Genomic DNA, 19,970 nt, shown 5'->3' with positions numbered 1-19,970 from the left:
ATAGCATTTATTACTTCTCAACATACTGCATAATAATCATTATGCTGACGTTTACTATCTGTAACGGAAGCTCATAATGGCAGAGGTGTTTGGTTTTTTGCCTCCTGTATCTCTAGTGCCACACAGTCCCCGGCACAGGAGGTCACAATATTTGTTACGTGACTGAATGAGCGCTGATGCTAAAATATAAATGGTAAACTCCAGGTTCATACACAGGGCAGGCATCGAAGTAGTCCCAGGAAAACTGTCACTGCCCTTATTCCAAGATTATACCTCACCCCCAACGCCCCCACCTGCATTGGTGCAGAATCACTGGGGTAGCAGAGAACCAGTCTTAAAAAGAGGCTCTCCCGTTAGACCCCTGCTGCCTCCTCCGCTTGCAACACCGAGCAACTGTTGGTTAGCAATTTTTATACAGAATGTTAGTAATTATCTAGTCATATTAATAACACTCTCAAAAAAATTGAAAACGTGCCCAAACCTAGTTAGGGACTATCACGATTTTTATTTCCAAAACAGGGTATTAGGCATTTGTCAGACATAGTTATTCCTTAGCAGTACTCAAGCCAGCAAAATTTCTCCCAGGAAAGTAGAAAGCAGATGCGTAAGACCCAACTACTCTAAAGTCAGACCGTGTCTGCACCCACACATTCCTCACTCTCAGAAGGAGCGGAGACCCTCTCCTCTGCAAGGCTAGTTTCCTGCTGTGTCCCTTCGAGGACCAGGACCTTTCCTTCATTTCCTCCTCTCTTATCTGTTCCAGCCTCTAAGAGCCCCTTTGCTACCATCTTTTAACACTGTTAGAATTTACCAGAACATGTATCTTTTAATCCATTCCTTAACCCTAGAATCTCCTCTGAGGTAGCAGGGTAAAAATGGTGTCATGGTCACTTGAATTGTGAGGACTGTGGTCTGATAGGCATGGGTCAGAGAGTAAAAGCCCAATGGGACTGCTCAGGCAGAGTAAAATAAGGGCCTCCCCAAGTATGGAGAGGACAAACTTTATCTCTAAGAACATGACGCTAACACTCACCCCTGTGATCTCTTCCTCTGGTTCCCACGACTCTGGGCTCTTCCCCCCCCCTCTAACTTCTCCTGCTTAGTCTTCTTTGTTGGCATCTCTTTCTGTCCCTAAAGATGGTGGTATGTCCCAACATTCTGCCCTTAGCTCTCTTCCCCTTCTTCACGAATTCTAGAAAATGTCATCCTCTCTCATTTGAACTACTGTTATGTTTAACTACACATTTCTAATGCCACTCTTGTGCTGAGTTGATGACCCAAAAATATAACATCTCCCAGCTACTGACACCCTAGTCCCTCAAATCCAGCATTTCCAAAACTGATCAAAGTTTGTTTCCCAAATCTTGTTCTTCCTCTGGTTGCCGTAGGTCATTGACTACACTATCTACTGGATCCCTTACACAAGAGATGGACCCCTGGGTGGCCATCTTCCATTATTCTTCCCTAGCGTCTCTCCTATGGATCCCAGCTACTTCATGCTGATTGCCATTATGTTAATTCAGATCCATACCTTTTGCCCAGATCAGTATTTCTCAAGGCAGGGGCTACTGGCTAAACAGGAGAATTCTTTATACATAATTATCCCCCATAGAGCAGACGACCTAACAGGCCTCCTCTCACAAGGTAGCAAGTTGGGCTCCAGCACTGAGCACGGTTCCAGGCCCCCATCTCTCCTGTAGTCCTTTTAGTTCCCTTTACTGTGCAGATGCCAAATCTCCACCTCCCACTGCCTGATTCTGGACCCAGAAACAAGGAGGCCTATAGCCTCAGTTCGACCTAACGTCCATTTATGGTCCATGAAGATGCTTCTCCTCTCTAGGCCTGGCCATGTCTTTGTTTTCCTTTTTCTTTCTTTTTTAAAAAAACAAACAAGCAAACAAAAAAAAACCTATCCCCTTCCTGGGCTTGGAATAGAGCCTAATCCCAATATCCCTTAACTTCATTATCCACAACTCCAAAATAAAAAAAATTAAAAAAAAAAAAAAATCAATGAAACCTGCAAGTTAATTTTTTTAAGTTTGTTACAAACTCATTTAATTGCCAAATATGCCCTGAACTGATAGAAGGCTATTGAAAGTCATCCTAGTATGAATATTCGTATGATTCTTTAGGAAATATTAATGTATTATATTATGGGGTAATGCCCCAGACTCACTGGATATGTATGGAATGCATGGAATAGCCTTTTGAAAACTCTCAAAATCCTGAATTCTAAGACAAATATGGCCCCAAAGTTTTCAGATAAGGATTGTCATCTGTATAGCAAAGCACAAACGCAGGATACCATCTTACCTGGAGGTCGATTTCTGTCTCTTAAAACCAATTTTTCTAAATAGAGATTTAGGGGCACCTGGGTGTCTTAGTCAGTTAGGCATCCAACTCCAGATTTCAGCTCAGATCATGGTCTCATGGTTCGTGGGATGGAGCCCTGCGTCAGGCTCCACACTGACAGCACAGAGCCTGCTTGGGATTCTCTCCCTCTCTCTCTCTGCCCCTCCCTGGCTCGTGCTCGCTTGCTCTCTCAAAATAAACTTAAAAAAATAAAAATAGAGATTTAAATTTACTTTAACAATTCCATAAATATTTTAGAATCTTCCACATAGTTACCGTTAGAAAAGTATAGACCACTATTGTTTTTAAAAGGGCTACATTTTTTTTTAAAGGGTTACATTTATTTTTTTTAAATGCAGGCTACCATTTATAAGTTTTTATTATCACCACCTGGTGCTCATCACAACTGTGCATTCCTTGATCCTAAAAGGGTTAAATTTAGTCCTTCTGAAAAACAAGGATAGAGAAAATAACCTCTCGGGATCCTGTCCAGTCCTAAGAGGCTTTGTTTAGACAGAGCTCTTGGGATTACAACATTCAGCATTGACAGTGGGATCACCTTCCCTTTTCCAGAGGCCCGGCCAGTTGTGCGCAGTATGTGCTTAGGCCCTCATCACAGCTTTGATCCGCACGATCTCAAAAAGAAAACCACCACCAGAGGACCCAGGGTGCTCCACCACTTCTTGTCTTACTCTAGCAACTTATGTCTCACAACCAAGATTAAGGGCTGATGTTGATGCTGCTATTTAAGAAAAGGAAAATGAATGAGTTTACTTTCAAAGTTGGTATCTGTGTCCATCTGGAGCTAAAATTTTAAAGATGTCTAAAGGGAAACCAAATATGAAAAATGTTGCAGTTATCTATTAAGGCAATGAGATACAGCAAATAAGATATGCAGACATGGGACAGAAGGCTATAAAACTTTAAAGGATGTTTTTTCAAAAGCAAGAACATCGATGTTATCTACTGAACCCCACAGATTCTTCACGCTCTTGGATAGATGTTTTAAAATGGCATACTGCTCTGAACAACAGTCTGGTGCTTCCTCAAAAGGTTGAACACAGAGTTACCGTATGACCCAGCAATTCCAGTCCTAGGCCATGCCCAAGAGAAACGAAAACAAGTGTCCACCAAAAACTTGTGCACAAATGTTCACAGAACTATTCCTAACAGCCAAACGGTGAAAGCAACCCAAATATCCATCAACTGGTGAATGGATAAATGTGATATATCCACACAGTGGAATGAAAAGGAATTAAGTACTGAGATATACGAACAATGGTGCACCTTGAAAACATTGCACTAAGTAAAAAGAAGCCAGTCACAAAAGGCCACAACTGAGCCTGGGTGGCTCAGTTGGTTAAGCATCGGACTCTTGATTTCAGCTCAGGTCATGATCTCACAGTTCGTGAGATCGAGCCCTACATCAGGCTCTGCACTGACAGCAAAGAGCCTGCCTGGAATTCTCTCTCTCGCTCTTTATGTCCCTCCCCACTCCCTCAAAATAAATAAATAAACATTAAGAAGTATTTTAAAAATAATATTAAAAAACAAAAACAAAAGGCCAAATATCATATGATTCTATTTATAAGAAATGTTCAGAATAGGCAAATTTAGACAGTAGATCAGTGGTTGCCTAGGACTGAGGGAGCTGGGGTTTGGAGAAAAATGAGGAGTGACTGATAATGAGCACAGGGTTTCTTCATGGAGAACATACATAATGAATATGTTCTAACGTCGATTGTGGTAACGGTCACAAAATTCTGAATATATTGAAAGCCACTGAATTATATGCTGTAAATGGGTGAACTGTATAGTACGTGAATTTTTTTTTAATTGGCAAACAAGCCTAATACTTGAGGTGAAAAGGCAACCAAGGCAGAAAACTAGAAAATCTATTAAATTCCAGAGTCTGGAATAAGACTGCTTCTGCTCTAATTACAGAACACAGACAAGGCCCCAGCAAGTCTGAGAAGTGACCGCACGAAAGAGTCCGAGGGCCCTGCTGGGAAGGACGAGGGCACTGAAAGCAATACACAGACATCCAAATTAGAAAGAGGTAGAAAGAAACATAAGAATTGGTTTTAAAAATATGTATGTTTATGAAAAATAACGGAGTTAAGTAGGAAAAAAATATGTAAAAATGCAAAAAACCGAAAACTAGTCTAAAAATTTCAAAGTAATGTTCCTTCAAAAGCTTGGGGAAATGGAAATAACCATTAAGACTCACTAAAATATGGACAATGATTATTTCTAAGTAGCGGGCTTTTTTCCCTTCTCCTCATTACATACAATTTACTATGAAATCAAAACAAGTAACAATGATTGCTAAGCTTCTAAAAGCTCCCTTTAAATGGATTTATATGGCAATTGGAATAAAGATCCCAAAGATTTAAATTAACGTGTTGAAAAATAAGCAAGCAATTCATGATTTCCAAAATAGCTGTTCTTTGCCCTTTCCTCCTGTTTTTCACTGTTGAAAAGCTCTCCTAAAAAAGGGGGAAAGGCTTAAGTGCAAATTTCTAAAATGATAATCTCTTCAGAGAAAGGTGTGCCAAACTACTCATGAAAATAAGATCTGGAAATATTTTCCCTGTGTCATGTTTACCCCCAATTAACAGGGATCATTACATATTTTCAGCTCTTAACATGGACCACACCCTTAATGCCCATAAGTGCTATAGTTAATATGGCCCAATAGTGCTGTAAAAACATTCAACTCTCTTATGTTGGGGGTAAATCTCATTTTCATTTTATTTAAAGATAATCTGTTTTACTTGAGAATATCAAGAGAGAAAAAAGGGAAAATGTGAAGAATGAAAATCTCAAAGTTTTCATAATATTCACATTTCTGTGTTTAAAAATTCCACATAAAATGTCATTTGCTTGCCGCCCCCCCCACCATTTTTACAATAGCCAGCTACGAATATCAAGAATATTACAGATTAGGGAGCAAAAGGGTGTCAGAAAACTTCCCTGAAAAATCCAACAAGGGTCCCAGGCTTCTCTGGATGAGGAGTGACCGTACATTTCCCAGAGTGGGGAGTGCAAATGTGCAGACCAATGACTGACAGGTGGATAAAGTGCCAGACAAGCTGTCTCCTACTCTAAATCTAACTACCAGGGTCCCTAGCTTAGTGCTTAAACCAGAACGCCAGTGCTCCCCCTCAAGGCAAAGGTTGGTGACAGAAAAGTCATGCTGATCTTCCAATTTGTCAGCAAAGCCATCCAAAGACACTGATGACACATTTATTGGTTTAGTAAACTAACTGAGTTTTTGCTAGTCTGGCTGCCCTTTCCTACGATAAAATGCAAACAAAAACTGCCAAGACCTGCTTTTAATAGGCTTAACTGCTACCTAAGTTATTTGTCTCTAGATCAGCAATAATGATTAATGTTCTAGCACTGGAACAATAAAGGGGAGTAAGAAATACTCTAATCTTTTTTGATTCCCATAATAAATAAAATATCAGGGTCCTCTTAAATTCAATTTAATGCTGGTTTCTAAAAATTAGATTGTCAAACTTCCAGTACAATCTGAAACATAAAAATAACCGTATTTTTACTTATTTTTCTAAACAATTTAACCCTGTCCCCAAATTTCCTCCCCAGGAGACCAGCCCAGAAAAACATGTATTGAGCTGTGGGATAGTGGGTGCTCTGGTACCTGTCACCTGCTGTTTAGGTACTACAGAGGCAGCTCAGCAGAGTGATACAGGACCAGATGGCCTGAGTCCAGGCCCAGTCCCCATGATGTGCCAGCTGTGACTTAACTCTTGCCCAGTCTCCTTCCTTCATCTGTATAGCGTGGATCCAACAGTGCTCACCTTATAGGGTGCTCTGAGGCATCAGATAGGATAAGCCACTCAACCTTCAGGGCCTCACATATCACATAGTGATGAGGACACCCCAGGACCAGGGCAGAGTGAGGACATCCCTAGAGGCCACATCCCTGCACCAACTGCAAACATGATACAAACGCTTTTATGGGCTACTTCTACCTACTGGTGGTACAGTTGGTGAAAAAAAAAAAAAAAAAAATACTGGCCCTGGGAAATCTCATTATTTTGGCCTTAAGTCCCTCTATTGTAGGCTTGGTTTCCTTTTGAAAAATTAGAAGATTGCACTAGATCAGTGGTTTCTTTCTTTAAGAAAAAAAAAAATTTTTTTTTTAATTACAAAAACAAATATATGTTTAAAAAAATTTCAAGAAATACAGATAAAAAAGGATATAGAACAAGTTAAATCTCATCACCTTCTTGACTAACTCCACTCTCTCCCAAATCAGGAGTTTTTACACTGTACTGTGCAGAGTTCTGGGTTCCCTGGAAGCAGAAAATGGCTTTCCAGTAGAGGCCAGGTGGGCAGGGTCCCAAGGATCCCCTCCCCTGTATCACCACCTCTGCCTTTATGCATTTTATACACTGGATTTCACAGATTTTGAAAGTTTCCACTACTGAAGCGAAGTTTGAAAACCACAGGATTAAGTTACTTTTAAAAATATTATCCAGTTCTAAAATTACGATTTTGGACTATTAAACCAAATCCTATTTACATCAAGCTTCCATAAAATTTCCTGAGACTTCCACCTTACCTCTAACTCAAGATCCTGAGGCTCCATTTCAGAAAGCGACAGCACGGCAATTTTGGTAACTTTACAGACCTCATGGTCTCCTGGAAGTTTGCCCACCAACGCTTTCTGCCGAATTAAAATAAGCCACCATGGAAGATCTGAAAGAGAAAAAGTCACACTAACGTCTGGTATCTGTAAAATGCTACTATCCTAGCAAGCTGAAGACGAATAATCTAACAACACAATATACATTAAATATAACCCTTCAAAGTAAAGCACACGACAAAGATATAAAAATGGCCCTGAATGTGGGAAAAGATGTTCCGCCTCACTCATAATTAGAGAGATGTAAATTAAAATGTAGTGATGCCACGTTTACCTATCGGATTGGGGAAAATAAAAGGTATGACAGCACATTCACTGGCAAGGCTGTGGGGACACAGGCACCATCATACAGTGCTGGTGGGAATACAAACAGGCAAAACTTTTCTGGAGGGAAATTTCGTGATACCTAACAATAAAACATATGCACCTACCTTAAACCTAGCAATCCACTCTTGTGAGTTCACCCAAAGATATGCAGCCAGCCCAAAAGGAGGTAAACTCAAGTCTATTCATTGCAGCGGTTTGTAATTGCAAAATACTAGAAACAATTTAGCTGTCCAGACATAGGACAGTGGTTGAATAAACTGGGACACATCCTCTCAGTGGAATACTATGAAGCTGTAGAAAAGACATTAGGCATGTTCTAGGAACTGACAAGAAACGATTCCTGGGTATATTACATGGATAAACTGGAGATACTTATAGAACAAGGATATAATGAAGTCATAGATGATTTATTATCAAATCAAAGTACAAAAGAGTATCTAGAGTGTGCCACCTTTTATGGAAGATATGAGAAAAAACACACACACTGCTGAGTTACACACAAAAATAAGAGAAATTAGAAATTAATGAGACTGGTTACCTACAGAGAGTAGTAGGCAGAAATATGATGCCAAAGGGGGGAAATGGGGGAGATGAAAGGGATCAGGGGAAATGACAGTTCTCCGAGTATACCCTTTTGTATAGTTCTGACTCTTAGGACTACGGTGATATTTCACATCTCCTCAAAAATAAGGAAATAGTTGCTTTCAACCAGAATGGGGAGTAGGGGCAAGACTAAAAACTAAATGCAAACAGCAACTTAACTCTAATACAAATGGAAAATGTAACCACATGGTTAGAAAAAACTCACCTAAATAACTCTGGAAAACATTATTTTTTAAGGATAAAGACAAAAAGAACTACATATAATACTGTACTCTGGTTAGTGAATTTGTTGGAAGGGCGTGAGTTAGCGATTCCAAAACCACTTTATGCGCACACTAGGACCAAGCAAATAATATACTGAGACTAACAGGTGGGGTGAGAGGGGAGGGAGATGGTAAAACAAACTAAAGAAATCTTTAAGTACAAGAAAGAAGGAAAGAAAACACCCAAGGGCCCAACAATGATCTTTCCAATCCAAATTTTTTATTTCTCACAAGATTTTTATTTATTTTTTTTAAGGATTTTTAATTAAATGAGAAATGGTCTAGAAAAGACGGCATGCAAATGCTATTTTTCAGTTCATGAGGTTACAGACACCCTTAAAAAAAGTACTCCCTAATTAGCACCAAAAATAAAAATAAAATAGTGTTTCAGTAATTTCTTGTGGAAAAGCAACATGATGGATATATAGTCACCATATAAAAAATGTTCTTAAAAGAGATATATAGTATTTTGGGGCGCCTGGGTGGCTCAGTCGGTTAAGCGGCCGACTTAAGCTCAGGTCACGATCTCGCGGTCCGTGAGTTCGAGCCCCGCGTCGGGCTCTGGGCTGATGGCTCAGAGCCTGGAGCCTGCTTCCGATTCTGTGTCTCCCTCTCTCTCTGCCCCTCCCCCGTTCATGCTCTGTCTCTCTCGGTCTCAAAAATAAATAAAACGTTAAAAAAAAAAATTAAAAAAAAAAAAAAGAGATATATAGTATTTCAATTTCCCCCAAATATCAATCAACTCACATTCTAGGGACTGTGCTTTGAAAATGTGCTTAAGGCATCTCATAGATGCAAGAGTTTGGAAGAGTTTCATAATTCTTTATAAAGTAGGATGGAAATTTACTCCAAAGTTTCAAGGCTTTTACAGGCCATTTCATTATTCATTATCATTAAACATTAAGCAGGGACCTACCACGGGCTACGGAGTATTTTAGGCATGGATCAAAGTTATCAAGCACCTATCATATAATAAACCTAACACATAATAAATAAAGCACATAACACTTGTTCTTCAGAAAGGTAGGAGTTAGCAACAAACAATATACTGTTGAATGTCAATACAGTATTTTGTTGAATAAAACAAAATCCTTACTATAGGATTCCTAACCTCACAGGAATAATTTCTGTTAGCGTGCTGGCAGTTGACCAGGCAGCCAACACTAGGAAGTCCTTTCCCTAGCTTATGCCTTCTAGCTGGAGTTGACTTTGGATACATTTCATATTAACACTGCAAATTATGGTTTTAATAAATAACAGCAATGAAAAACACAATATGCATAATCAAATGTAATAAATATCTTTCCAATAAACCACCTTATGGCATAGTGCCAACATATAAAAATATTAACCTTCGAACAGAGGTTTTGCTCCATGCATAAACTCACTTGGGAAACCAAAACGCATCATTTTTTTCTTTCATAAAAATACTGATCCTGCCAATACTGAAATACAACTTCCAAACCCAAACACATTTTAAAATAAAATATGCATACTTTTAGAATTTAGTTAGCTAGTTCTACAGAAAAAAAAATATGAAAAAAGGTGTTCTTTAAAAATATATATATTATGGACTGAAGTTCAATATGTTTGGGGAATTATAATGAAGATTAAATCTGAAAAAGTATAATGTAAGCGATCAAACAACAGAGAAAATCTGTAGTGGGCTGGACTTTGAGGTCAGAACTCAGACTTGAATTTTAGCTCACCACTTATTTATCGGGTACCTAGCAGCACAATACTTAGCTGATTCCTGGTTTTCTTATTTGTACAGTGGGATAAAACTGCCTGCTACAGAGAATAGCTACGAGGATTAAATAATCTTTATGATTCATGTTACTGTTACTAAGAGCTAACGTTTACCAGATAGCAAAACGTACTATAAAGCAGGTAAATAAAACGATGGGGTAGTGGTATAGGAATGGCCAAATGAACACTGGAAGAGAACAGAGCAGACAGACACAGACCCGTAGGATATGAACACCTGGTACATGATGATAAAGCGGGGGAGAGCGTGTAGGTCATTAAACGGTGCTGAAACACATACTGAAGCATTGGTGGATAAACAGGGCATCTGGAATCGGCTTTGAAATAACTTAGCAGCTGGAAGTGTGCGAACCATGGATTTAAAAAAGGCTTTTTTATAGCTAACTTCCAACCAATCTACAAACTGCCTCAAAAAGAAAACATGAGGGGTGCCTGAGTGGCTCAGTAGATTAGGTGTCAGACTCTTGATTTCCAGTCAGGTCATGATCTCACGGTTCTTGAGATCAAGCCCTGCATCGGGTTCCATGCTGAGCCCACTTGGGATTCTCTCTCTCCCTCTCTTTACCCCTCCCCTGCTCATGCTGTCTCTCTCTCAAAAGAAATAAATAAGCCTAAAAAAACTAATAAAAATTAAAAGAAAACATGGAAAGTAAAATTAATAGGGGAATAGATTTCTACTAGTTATAATCTAAGGAAATTGGGATGATGAAAATATTTTGGAATTAGTGGTGATGATTGTACAACTCTGAGAATGTATTAAAAACCACTGAATTGTACATTTTCAAAGGGGTGAATTTTACGGCATGTGGATTACATCTCAATTTTTTTTTTTTACTTTCTTATTTAAAAAAACTTTTTTAATATTTTGAGAGGGAGAGGGAGAGAGAGTGAGCAGGGGAGGGACGGAGACAGAGAGGGAGAGAGAAAATCCCAAGGAGGCTCCATGCTGTCAGCACAGAGCCCAGTGCAGGGCTCAAAATCATGAGACATGAGATGATCACCTGAGACAAAATCAAGAGTAGGATGCTTAACTGACTGAGCCACCCAGGCAGCTCCTCAATTTCTTTTGAAAGTTCCTTCTAAAAAAGAGAAAAGAACTTGTTAGGAGTCTTACCTAGCAAAGCAGAGAATAAAAAACCAAAAAGTGTATTTTCTGCCCAAGACAAAGGTAAAACTAGGACAGCCCATTAATTCTTGAATTACATCAACATCACTCCAAACAGCTACCAGTTTTCACTAGTGTTGAAAAAAACAAAACAAAACAATTAAAATTATCACAATGGAAAGAAAATGAAAATTTTGAATTGGACACAGAGCTATCTCCAGACAAAATCACTGACTCTAGAAAACAAAACAAACAAAAACCTCATGGAAAATAATAAACTCCATTTCTATAATTATTTTGCTTTAGGTGACACCGCACATAACAACCCTGTGAGCCTGAAAGTCTGGCAAGAATGAACATGTTAGGAACAGGGTTAAATGATCCAAAAATATGTTTTACAGTTTAAGAAAAATGTAGAAGCATCCAGTCACTAGTGTTTGGCAGTCCCAGTATGCATCAGGCAAAATTCTATAATTAAATTTTTAAAAGCACCAATGATATTAATTTATATCATCATCCACCAGGAAAAAAAAGCGTGGCTCAATGAAAGCTGCCACATTGAGATGTGGACGTGCAGTGCAACCAAGTCAAAGGTAACTTCGGCGTAAAGATACTCTTTCACCTTTTTTTAACATATTACAATGGGAGAAATAGTCAGTTTTGTAACCCTGGCTCCTCCAGGAAGAGACAGACAAGGAACTCTGACTTCCCCAGCAAGATAAGAAAATGGATTAGGAAATAATTATCTTGAAAAGGATGACCAGTAGGGCAAGCTAAAACAATAGTACTGGAAAAGATTCAGTTGTTTGCTCTATACAATAATTGACTCACTTAAAAGGGTAAAAACAATTGTGGAATAAAGATTTTCATCAAAAAATTTTTTTTATCCAATTTCAGAAAATGTTTTTACAGACACTCATGACCTCACCTCTGGGAAGTATTCCATCTACATGTTTCTCGACATGGTATCCATCCTACCAACATAATGATAAGCATGTGATCCAACGATGAGTGGCCAGCAATCCTTTTTTGTTAATGTTAATTTTATGAAGAATATATAAACACATTCATTTGCTTAAAAATGTAAATGTTGGGGCGCCTGGGTGGCTCAGTCAGTTAAGTGTCCGACTTAGGCTCAGGTCATGATCTCACAGTTCCTGAGTTCAAGCACAAAGCCTGGAGCCTGCTTTGGATTCTGTGTCTCCTTCTCTCTCTGCCCCTCCCCTGCTCTCTCTCTCTCTCTCCTTCAAAACATTAAAAAAAATGTAAATGTTAACAGATAAAACTAAACTTCCTTTTGATCATTATTCCCCCTTCCACAGATATTCTTTATATCAAATCCAAACCCCACTTCAGGAGAACAATTGGTTACTATGCTTGGCACTAGTCCTTTTACTGATTTTTTATTTAAAAAAAAATTTTTTTTTTTGAATGTTTATTTTTGAGAGAAACAGACAGAGCATGAGCGGGGGGAGGGGCAGAGAGAGAGAGGGAGACACAGAATCTGAAGCAGGCTCCAGGCTCTGAGCTGTCAGCACAGAGCTCGACACAGGGCTTGAACTCATGATCATGACCTGAGCCAAAGTCAGATGCTCAACCGACTGAGCCACCCAGGCACCCCTGGCATTAGTCCTTTTAATCTTACTTGAAAGCTTAAAGATGACATATAAAAAAAGACTATTTTTTTAATATTTATTTTGAGAGAGTGCATGTGTGAGCACACACCTGCATGCAAGGGGGAAGGGGGAGAGAGAGAATCCCAAGCAAGCTCCACGCTGCCAGTGCAGAGCCTAGTGAGGGGCTCGATCCCACAAACCACGAGATTATGACCTAGCCAAAATTAAGAGTCAGACACTCAACCAACTGAGCCACCCAGGAGCCCCTTAATTTTAGTTTTCATATGAAACATTCAAATGTATATTGATTTACCTAGAATTTTTCTTTGAGAATGAGCTACTGATGGGTATTCAGTGTTGCTATTTATTCTTTTTCTTTCTTTTTTTTTTAATTTTTAATGTTTATTTTTGAGAGAGCGAGAGAGACAGAGTGCAAGAAGGAGAGGGGCAGAGAGAGAGAGGGGGACACAGAATCCAGAGCAGGCTCCAGGCTCCGAGCTGTGAGCACAGAGCCCAACGTGGGGCTCGAACTCATGAACATGAGATCATGACCTGAGCTGAAGTCGGACACTTAACCAACTGAGCCACCCAGACCCCCCTTATTCTTTTTCTTTATAGCGCAGCACAGCTTTATCGAAGTCTTTCCAGAGTATTCAGTTCAGCTTTCCTAGAAACCATTAGTCTTCCTTTTGCACTTAGAGTTGATGGGCTTAATATTTAATCACATAATTACAATAACGAGTTTAACAGATATAAACAGGTTTGGGAACAAGCACCATCCATGATCCACCAGGAGAGAGCGAGCTTCCTGCACAGTCCCCTACCAGCCAGCAGCTTTCAGCCTTCAGCGCATCCAGCATATCCACCAACAGGCTTTACAGAGAGGCAGTGGCGGGAGTTGGTTCATCTGGTAAATGGCTTAAGTGAGATTCAACTAAAAGAACTCCTGAAAGAAATGCACATGCAGTACATATTCATATGTGCCAGACAATTGAAGTGAATGAAATATTTGTGTGAAAAAGATTTTGCTTTTCCTATTTCCTTTTCTTCTGGCTCACCTTTTCCAAAGACTGGTTCTAATTTGAACTGGTTCAGTAGGGTAGGAATTTTTAAGACTTTATTTGCTTATTTATTTACTTACTTACTTAGCATACAACCATAGTTGTTTTTTCGTAGCATACAACCATAGTTTGTTTTGGAGGTTCTGTTTTCACTGCTCTTTTGGACACTTTCTACTTTCTCTGTATCTCTCTCCAACCATTCGTTATGACCAAAGGCAAAAATAAAAAGAGAAGCCTGCTGTTGACTCTCACACATTTACCTCCTTTAGCTTGCTCGCAAAGAGTAGACTACATTCCTGAGGACAAAGCAACCCTGCACCTCTCCTGGGTCCACTTCTCAGAGGAGAAGGTGGGAAATGCGAAGCAATGAGCACAAGCTGTCTTAACACAGTCTTGTGTAAATGGAGGGCCCAGCACAGCAGAGTCCATGACTACACCCACATGCAAATAAAAACTAACCCAAAGACAGATGGGTATTATATACTCCTAAGTTATTTGTCATAGAATATTCGAATACAAATATTTAAGTTCTTGAAGGGCTTCTACAGATCGTATCTCAGGGAGGGGTCTGCGTTCCCACAACATATATTGGAAGATGGAGACACACTGGTAAAGAAGGAAAACGAGAATTAGGAAAGGAGATTAGAGTTGGCTCACCTTTTCTTTCTTCTGTATCAAACTGATATCAAGAATACTTACATGATTCTCTGTCATTTCAAATTGACAGTCTGAACCAACTTAAGTTAAATGACTCACTGCTCTTTATAGCTTTTGAAGTTATGTTTAGGTGCATACCAATTTAAAATTGTTATACCTTTCTGGTGACTTAAATCTTTTATTATCGAAATGTATATCATTCTATGCTTCTTGCCTTAAAGTGTGCTTTGATATTAGGGGCACCTGGGTGGTTCAGTCGGTTAAGCGTCCGACTTTGGCTCAGGTCATGATCTCACAGTTTGTGGGTTCGAGCCCCGCGTCGGGCTCTGTGCTGACAGCTCAGAGCCTGGAGCCTGCTTCGAATTCTGTGTCTCCCTCTCTCTCTGCCCCCCTCCTGCTCGCACTCTGTCTCTCTCTCAAAAATAAACATTAAAAAAATTTTTTTAAAGTGTGCTTTGATATTAGTATACTGCACATCAGTTTTCAGGAGGTTGGCATTTGCACGATTTTTTCTACCCTTTTACTTTCAACCATTCTGTATACACATACCTAAGGTACTTGCCTTGAGAGCAGCTTGTAGATGGATTTGACTGTTCTTCCAGTATGAAAGCTTTGGGCTTTAATGGAGTTTAAATCCATTCATATGTAATTATTGATATATTTAGAAATCAGTCTACCATCTTATTTTTTGTCCTCTCTGTTCTATGGACTTTTCTTGCCTTTGGGGGGATTTTTAAAATTATTGCTGTTCTATTTCCCCCTTTATTCACATTTTACAATCTTTTATTATTTTGTTAGTGATGATATTGTAGGAGATGAAAACATGAACCTGACCTACAAAAGCCTTTTTTCTTTTCTTTTCTTTTTTTTTACACTAGTTTTACTAGTTCCTGGACAGGGGAAAGGACCAATTCCTTTCAATTCCTTATCATTTCTACTGTTGTGTATTTTAATTCTATCTTATTTTAAACTCCATATAAAGTCAAATTCCTTTAAATTTGCCAACATATTTACATCTCCTGTAGACAGAGATAGAACGGATAGAGATCCCTTCCCACATCTCCATGCTCCATCTAGAGTCATTTACCTTTTGCCTGAAGAACTCTAGTATTTCTTGTTAGCAGATCCTGCTGGTGACAAATTCTCTCAGTTTCCGTTTGTCTCAAATGTCTTTATTTTCCTTAACTTCTGAAGGTACAAAATTCTAGACAGGCACTTGGAAGACATCCTTCTGTCGTCTTTTGGCTTCCATTGTTTCTATCAAGGCTCACTGCATGCCTTTAAATTTAATGTGTATTTTTCCTTTGTCTGCTTTCAGGGTGTTTTCTTTGTCTTCAGTTTTCATCAGTTTCATTTTGAGGTGCCAAAGTGTGGTTTTCTTTATACTTTTCCCCTTGTGGTTCAAAGTACTTCTTAAAGCTGTGACTTGTATTCATAATTGGTTTTGGAAAATTTTTGGCTATTATCTCTTCAAATACTGCTAGTCTGTTGCTGTCAGAAACAGAATCTGACTAGTTTCTCTTGATCTCATTTTTTTGAATGTATGAAGTCTCTTCAAATGAGCCATCATATATTAACACACTATACATTATAAGAGAATCTAATAATTGGGATATCTTAATGGCTTATCTCAGGATAAATTATGCTCCAATTTGAAGGATCCTGTTTTTGGTTTTTGTTTTTGTTTTTTTTAAATACAAATCTTTGGTAGGAATTCAAATTCAGTCGGATGTATGCATAAAACCTACTTCATTGATACCCACTGCATAAGCTATTAATTGGCCAGTTAGTACTTTTATATGAATGTGAGCAAGACTCTATAAAGTAGGTTTTATGCAAATTTATAAATGAATTTAAAAATTTAAAGATATGAATCCATAGTATATTTAATATGTTTTATATTTAAAGCCATTTCTATTTTTTTTAAACTACATTAACAGAAATGCTCCCCCTCCCCCTTAATAGAAACAGATCACTATACATCCCTGAATACATTTTAGGGAGCACTGTACATCGAGTAAGTGGAATTGCAAGTAACACTACCACTATACCAGCACTGTTACTTTCAGTCAGGTACCTAGCAGCTAAGAGTACATGACATTGGCCTTCTAATTCTCTTACCAACTCAAAAGCCAATTATTAATTTGTTTATCTTCCATACATAGTAGTTCCTCAATGTTTCCTGACTGGCTGCTCTGTTGACTAGTAAAGGTCCCTCAAGTCTGGGTTTATAGAAAATTGACAATGACTCACAAAGAGAGCATCTAGGGCAAGAGGCACTTTTAATAGGCACCATTTCAAAAATACCAAATGGTGGAATCAGAAACATATTCAGGTCAGCTTATGATGCTTAGGATGAATTTAGGTCCCTGATAATGACCTGCCATAAAATGAAATAATCTCTGACACTGTATAAAAATATAAAATCTTTTGTGTCTGTAATAGTTTTAGAAAACTAGAAAAGTCAAACTTATAAAGTGTCATTGGGCAAAATGAATTTATATATAAAAGTACATTTTCAACATAACTATAGCTTACCTTCCTTAAAATGCAAAGACGTATTCTATGTTTATTAAAAACTTTAATGTACTACATATTTTCCTAACTATTAGGTATAACAAGTACATGAAGTGTAACTGGGATTTCTACTCATGACGCAGGTTTACCAACAGGAAGATAAATTACCGGTTGAGAGGGGGCACAAGCATGCCTCAAGGCTGGAGGCAACTGGCCCCTCCAAGAGAGGACCCCAAGCCCACAGGCTATAACAAACTTATGACCAACTCAATTCAATCAGTAACTTTCATTTTCTGCTCTGGATGGCTGATACTGGCCCACATCTACGTAAATGACAACTTACTGTATTTATCAAGAATCTCTTTTCTTAAACAATTAGGCCTGACAATAATTTGATTATCATCGCTTCAGAATGTTCAATAAGATAAAAAGTTCAAAAAGAATTAAAGGGGGAAATAGATATAGAAAGAACCTTTATAGGTGGTCCATACACACAGTCACTCTTAACATAACAATCCTTTCCTTCTGCCATAGCTAAAAATTTTAATATCACTGCCATATGAATCACTGAGAGAGACTGGAGTTTAAGAACAAATGGCTGGGCACCTGGCTGGCTCAGTAGGTTAAATGTCAGACTTCAGCTCGGGTCACGATCTAGTGGTTGGTGAGTTCAAGCCCCATGTCGGGCTCTGTACTGACAGCTCAGGGCCTGGAGCCAGCTTCAGATTCTGTGACTCTCTCTCTGCCCCTTCCCTATTCATGCTCTCTTAAAAAATAAACAAATGTTAAGAATGACTGTGTGTATGGACCACCAAAAGGCTTATAACTAGAAAATGGAATGGAAGGGGAACCTGGGTGGCTCAGTCATTAAACATCTGACCCTTGATTTCAGCTCAGGTCACGACTCATGGGATTAAGCCCCCTATCAGGCTCTGTGTGGACAGTGTGGAGCCACTTGGGATTGTCTCTCTCCCTCTCTGCCCCTACTTCACTCTCTCTCTTGCTCTGTCAAAAGAAATAAACTTAAAAAAAGAAAGAAAATGGAATGGTAGTGGAATAGCGTAAGAGGCAAGCTGGCCCATCTCCAAAGATTCTCCCTGCCCGAAGATATGAAAATCTGATTAGAAATGCGCTCGGAAACAAGAAGCTTGCTTATCTGACAACCACTGGGAAAGCTCAAAACTGTGGGTCACATTTGTGTGTCCAATTTGTCCTGCCAGGGTGGTGGAACCATCTGCACCAAGGAGACTGGAGCTCAGATCAGGGACAAGGGAAGGGATGGAAAATTCTGAAGGGTAAAGTGATGGAAGAGACTGAAGGGAGCAAAGAGAGGAAGTAAGGGCCATTCAGCACCCACGTACCTGGGGAGAGAGTAAAAGGCAGAGGAGAAAAGCAAAAAAGAGTGAGAAGATGCCAGAGAAAGGAACCTCCTGCCACGTAGCTGCCTGCTTCCCAGACCCAAAACCATTCACAGAATAGGTCCCTTAAACTACAATTAAAGAATCTTTTAAGGGTTAACCAGGAACCTAGTCACCACTGAAAATTTTACCCCCAAGATAATAATTCTGAGACCCTCATGAATAACAACGTGAATATAAGATGACTACGTTTGAATTACATTTTAAGTCATTCCTACTTTGGTAGAAATATTAGGTCACAAATAATACTTCCTTAGAATGCTTCCTTCAAAGCAACTTGAAAAAGTACATGAAAAAAAAATCATCAAAACTTACCTCAAAAGAGGTATTTATTTTTTTAATTAAGATAAAATCACGGGGCGCCTGGGTGGCTCAGTCGGTTAAGAATCTGACTTCGGCTCAGGTCGCGATCTTGAGGTTTGTGAGTTCAGGGCCCACATCAGGCTCTGTGCTGACAGCTCAGAGCCTGGAGCCTGCTGCGGATTTTGCGTCTCCTCCTCTCTGCCCCTCCTCCACTCATGCTCAGTCCCCTTCCCTCCCTCCCTCCCTCTCAAAAATAAACATTAAAAATTTTTAAAAAGATAAAATAAGGGGCGCCTGGGTGGCTCGGTCGGTTAAGCATCCGACTTTGGCTCAGGTCATGATCTCACGGTCCGTGAGTTCGAGCCCCGCGTCGGGCTCTGTGCTGACAGCTCAGAGCCTGGAGCCTGTTTCAGATTCTGTTGTCTCCCTCTCTCTCTGCCCCTCCCCTGTTCATGCTCTGTCTCTCTCTGTCTCAAAAATAAATAAACGTTAAAAAAAAAAAATTTAAAAAAAAAAGATAAAATAAGAATAACAGTGTACATCACAAGTTACCTTCCAAAATGGCTTCACTGAGATATAATTTACATACCATAAAATTCCACCATTGTAAGTATACAACTCAATGATTTTAATAAATGTATGGAGTTGTAAAACCATTATCCCAATCTTCACACGTTTTTAAAAATGTGAGTTGTCAGTAGACAATAAAACAATCTACTTTTCTCACAATGCAAATGGATGCCGACAATCACATGGGTATTTAAACATAAGAAGCAATATCTAAAAGGCGTGCCCCAAGAACCAGGCCTCCAGTGGAGGCCGAGAGCACCACAAGGCTCTGCCAGACTTCTCTTTCTTCCTTCCAGGGCCCTTGACAGCTGGGGTTTTCCAATGGCTTTTCAGGAAAATACTGAGGCAAGGCTAGTGACACTCCACTCATTCATCTTTAAAGTAGGTTGAAGATTTCATGTCATCAGTGTCCTAGCCAAGTCTCTGCGGCAGACTAAAATCACACTTTTTAAACCACATGCATAATACATTTTACCATTTTAATGATGGAGACATCTTCCCCACGTCAACAGTGGAGAAGGAGCAGATGGCCAGCACAATCTGAATGAACGAGAGCTACCGCGGTGAACCGTGTCTCTGGCTGTTCAATACTACGAGTAGTAATTCGCTTAATTACTAAACCAAGAGCCTCTATTGCCACTTCAATCAAAATTCCTTACAGTTTTCACGCTATTCCTGAAAATCTCATGGAATATATATTTTTCTTTCTATATTCAGACACTTCTTACCCTAA

General features: G+C 39.2%; 1 protein-coding gene across 2 annotated transcripts in view; it reads right to left on the bottom strand.

Moving 5' to 3' along the window:
• INPP5F (inositol polyphosphate-5-phosphatase F) overlaps positions 1-19,970 on the bottom strand; it is an 88,880-nt gene that overhangs the window by 42,085 nt on the left and 26,825 nt on the right. For both annotated transcript variants that reach the window (XR_007460961.1, XM_049646538.1), the window contains exon 3: positions 6,947-7,083. Coding sequence is in view for 1 of the 2 variants with exons in the window: in XM_049646538.1 (XP_049502495.1) it covers positions 6,947-7,083 (137 nt within the window). In the remaining variant the exon portion in view is untranslated. The remainder of the gene's footprint in view (positions 1-6,946; positions 7,084-19,970) is intronic.

The sequence above is a fragment of the Panthera uncia genome, chromosome D2 (genome assembly GCF_023721935.1).
Source record: "Panthera uncia isolate 11264 chromosome D2, Puncia_PCG_1.0, whole genome shotgun sequence".
Classification (NCBI taxonomy): Eukaryota; Metazoa; Chordata; class Mammalia; order Carnivora; family Felidae; genus Panthera; species Panthera uncia.
The sequence above is the reverse complement of the archived record's forward strand: the minus strand, read 5'-3'. Positions and strand labels throughout refer to the sequence as shown.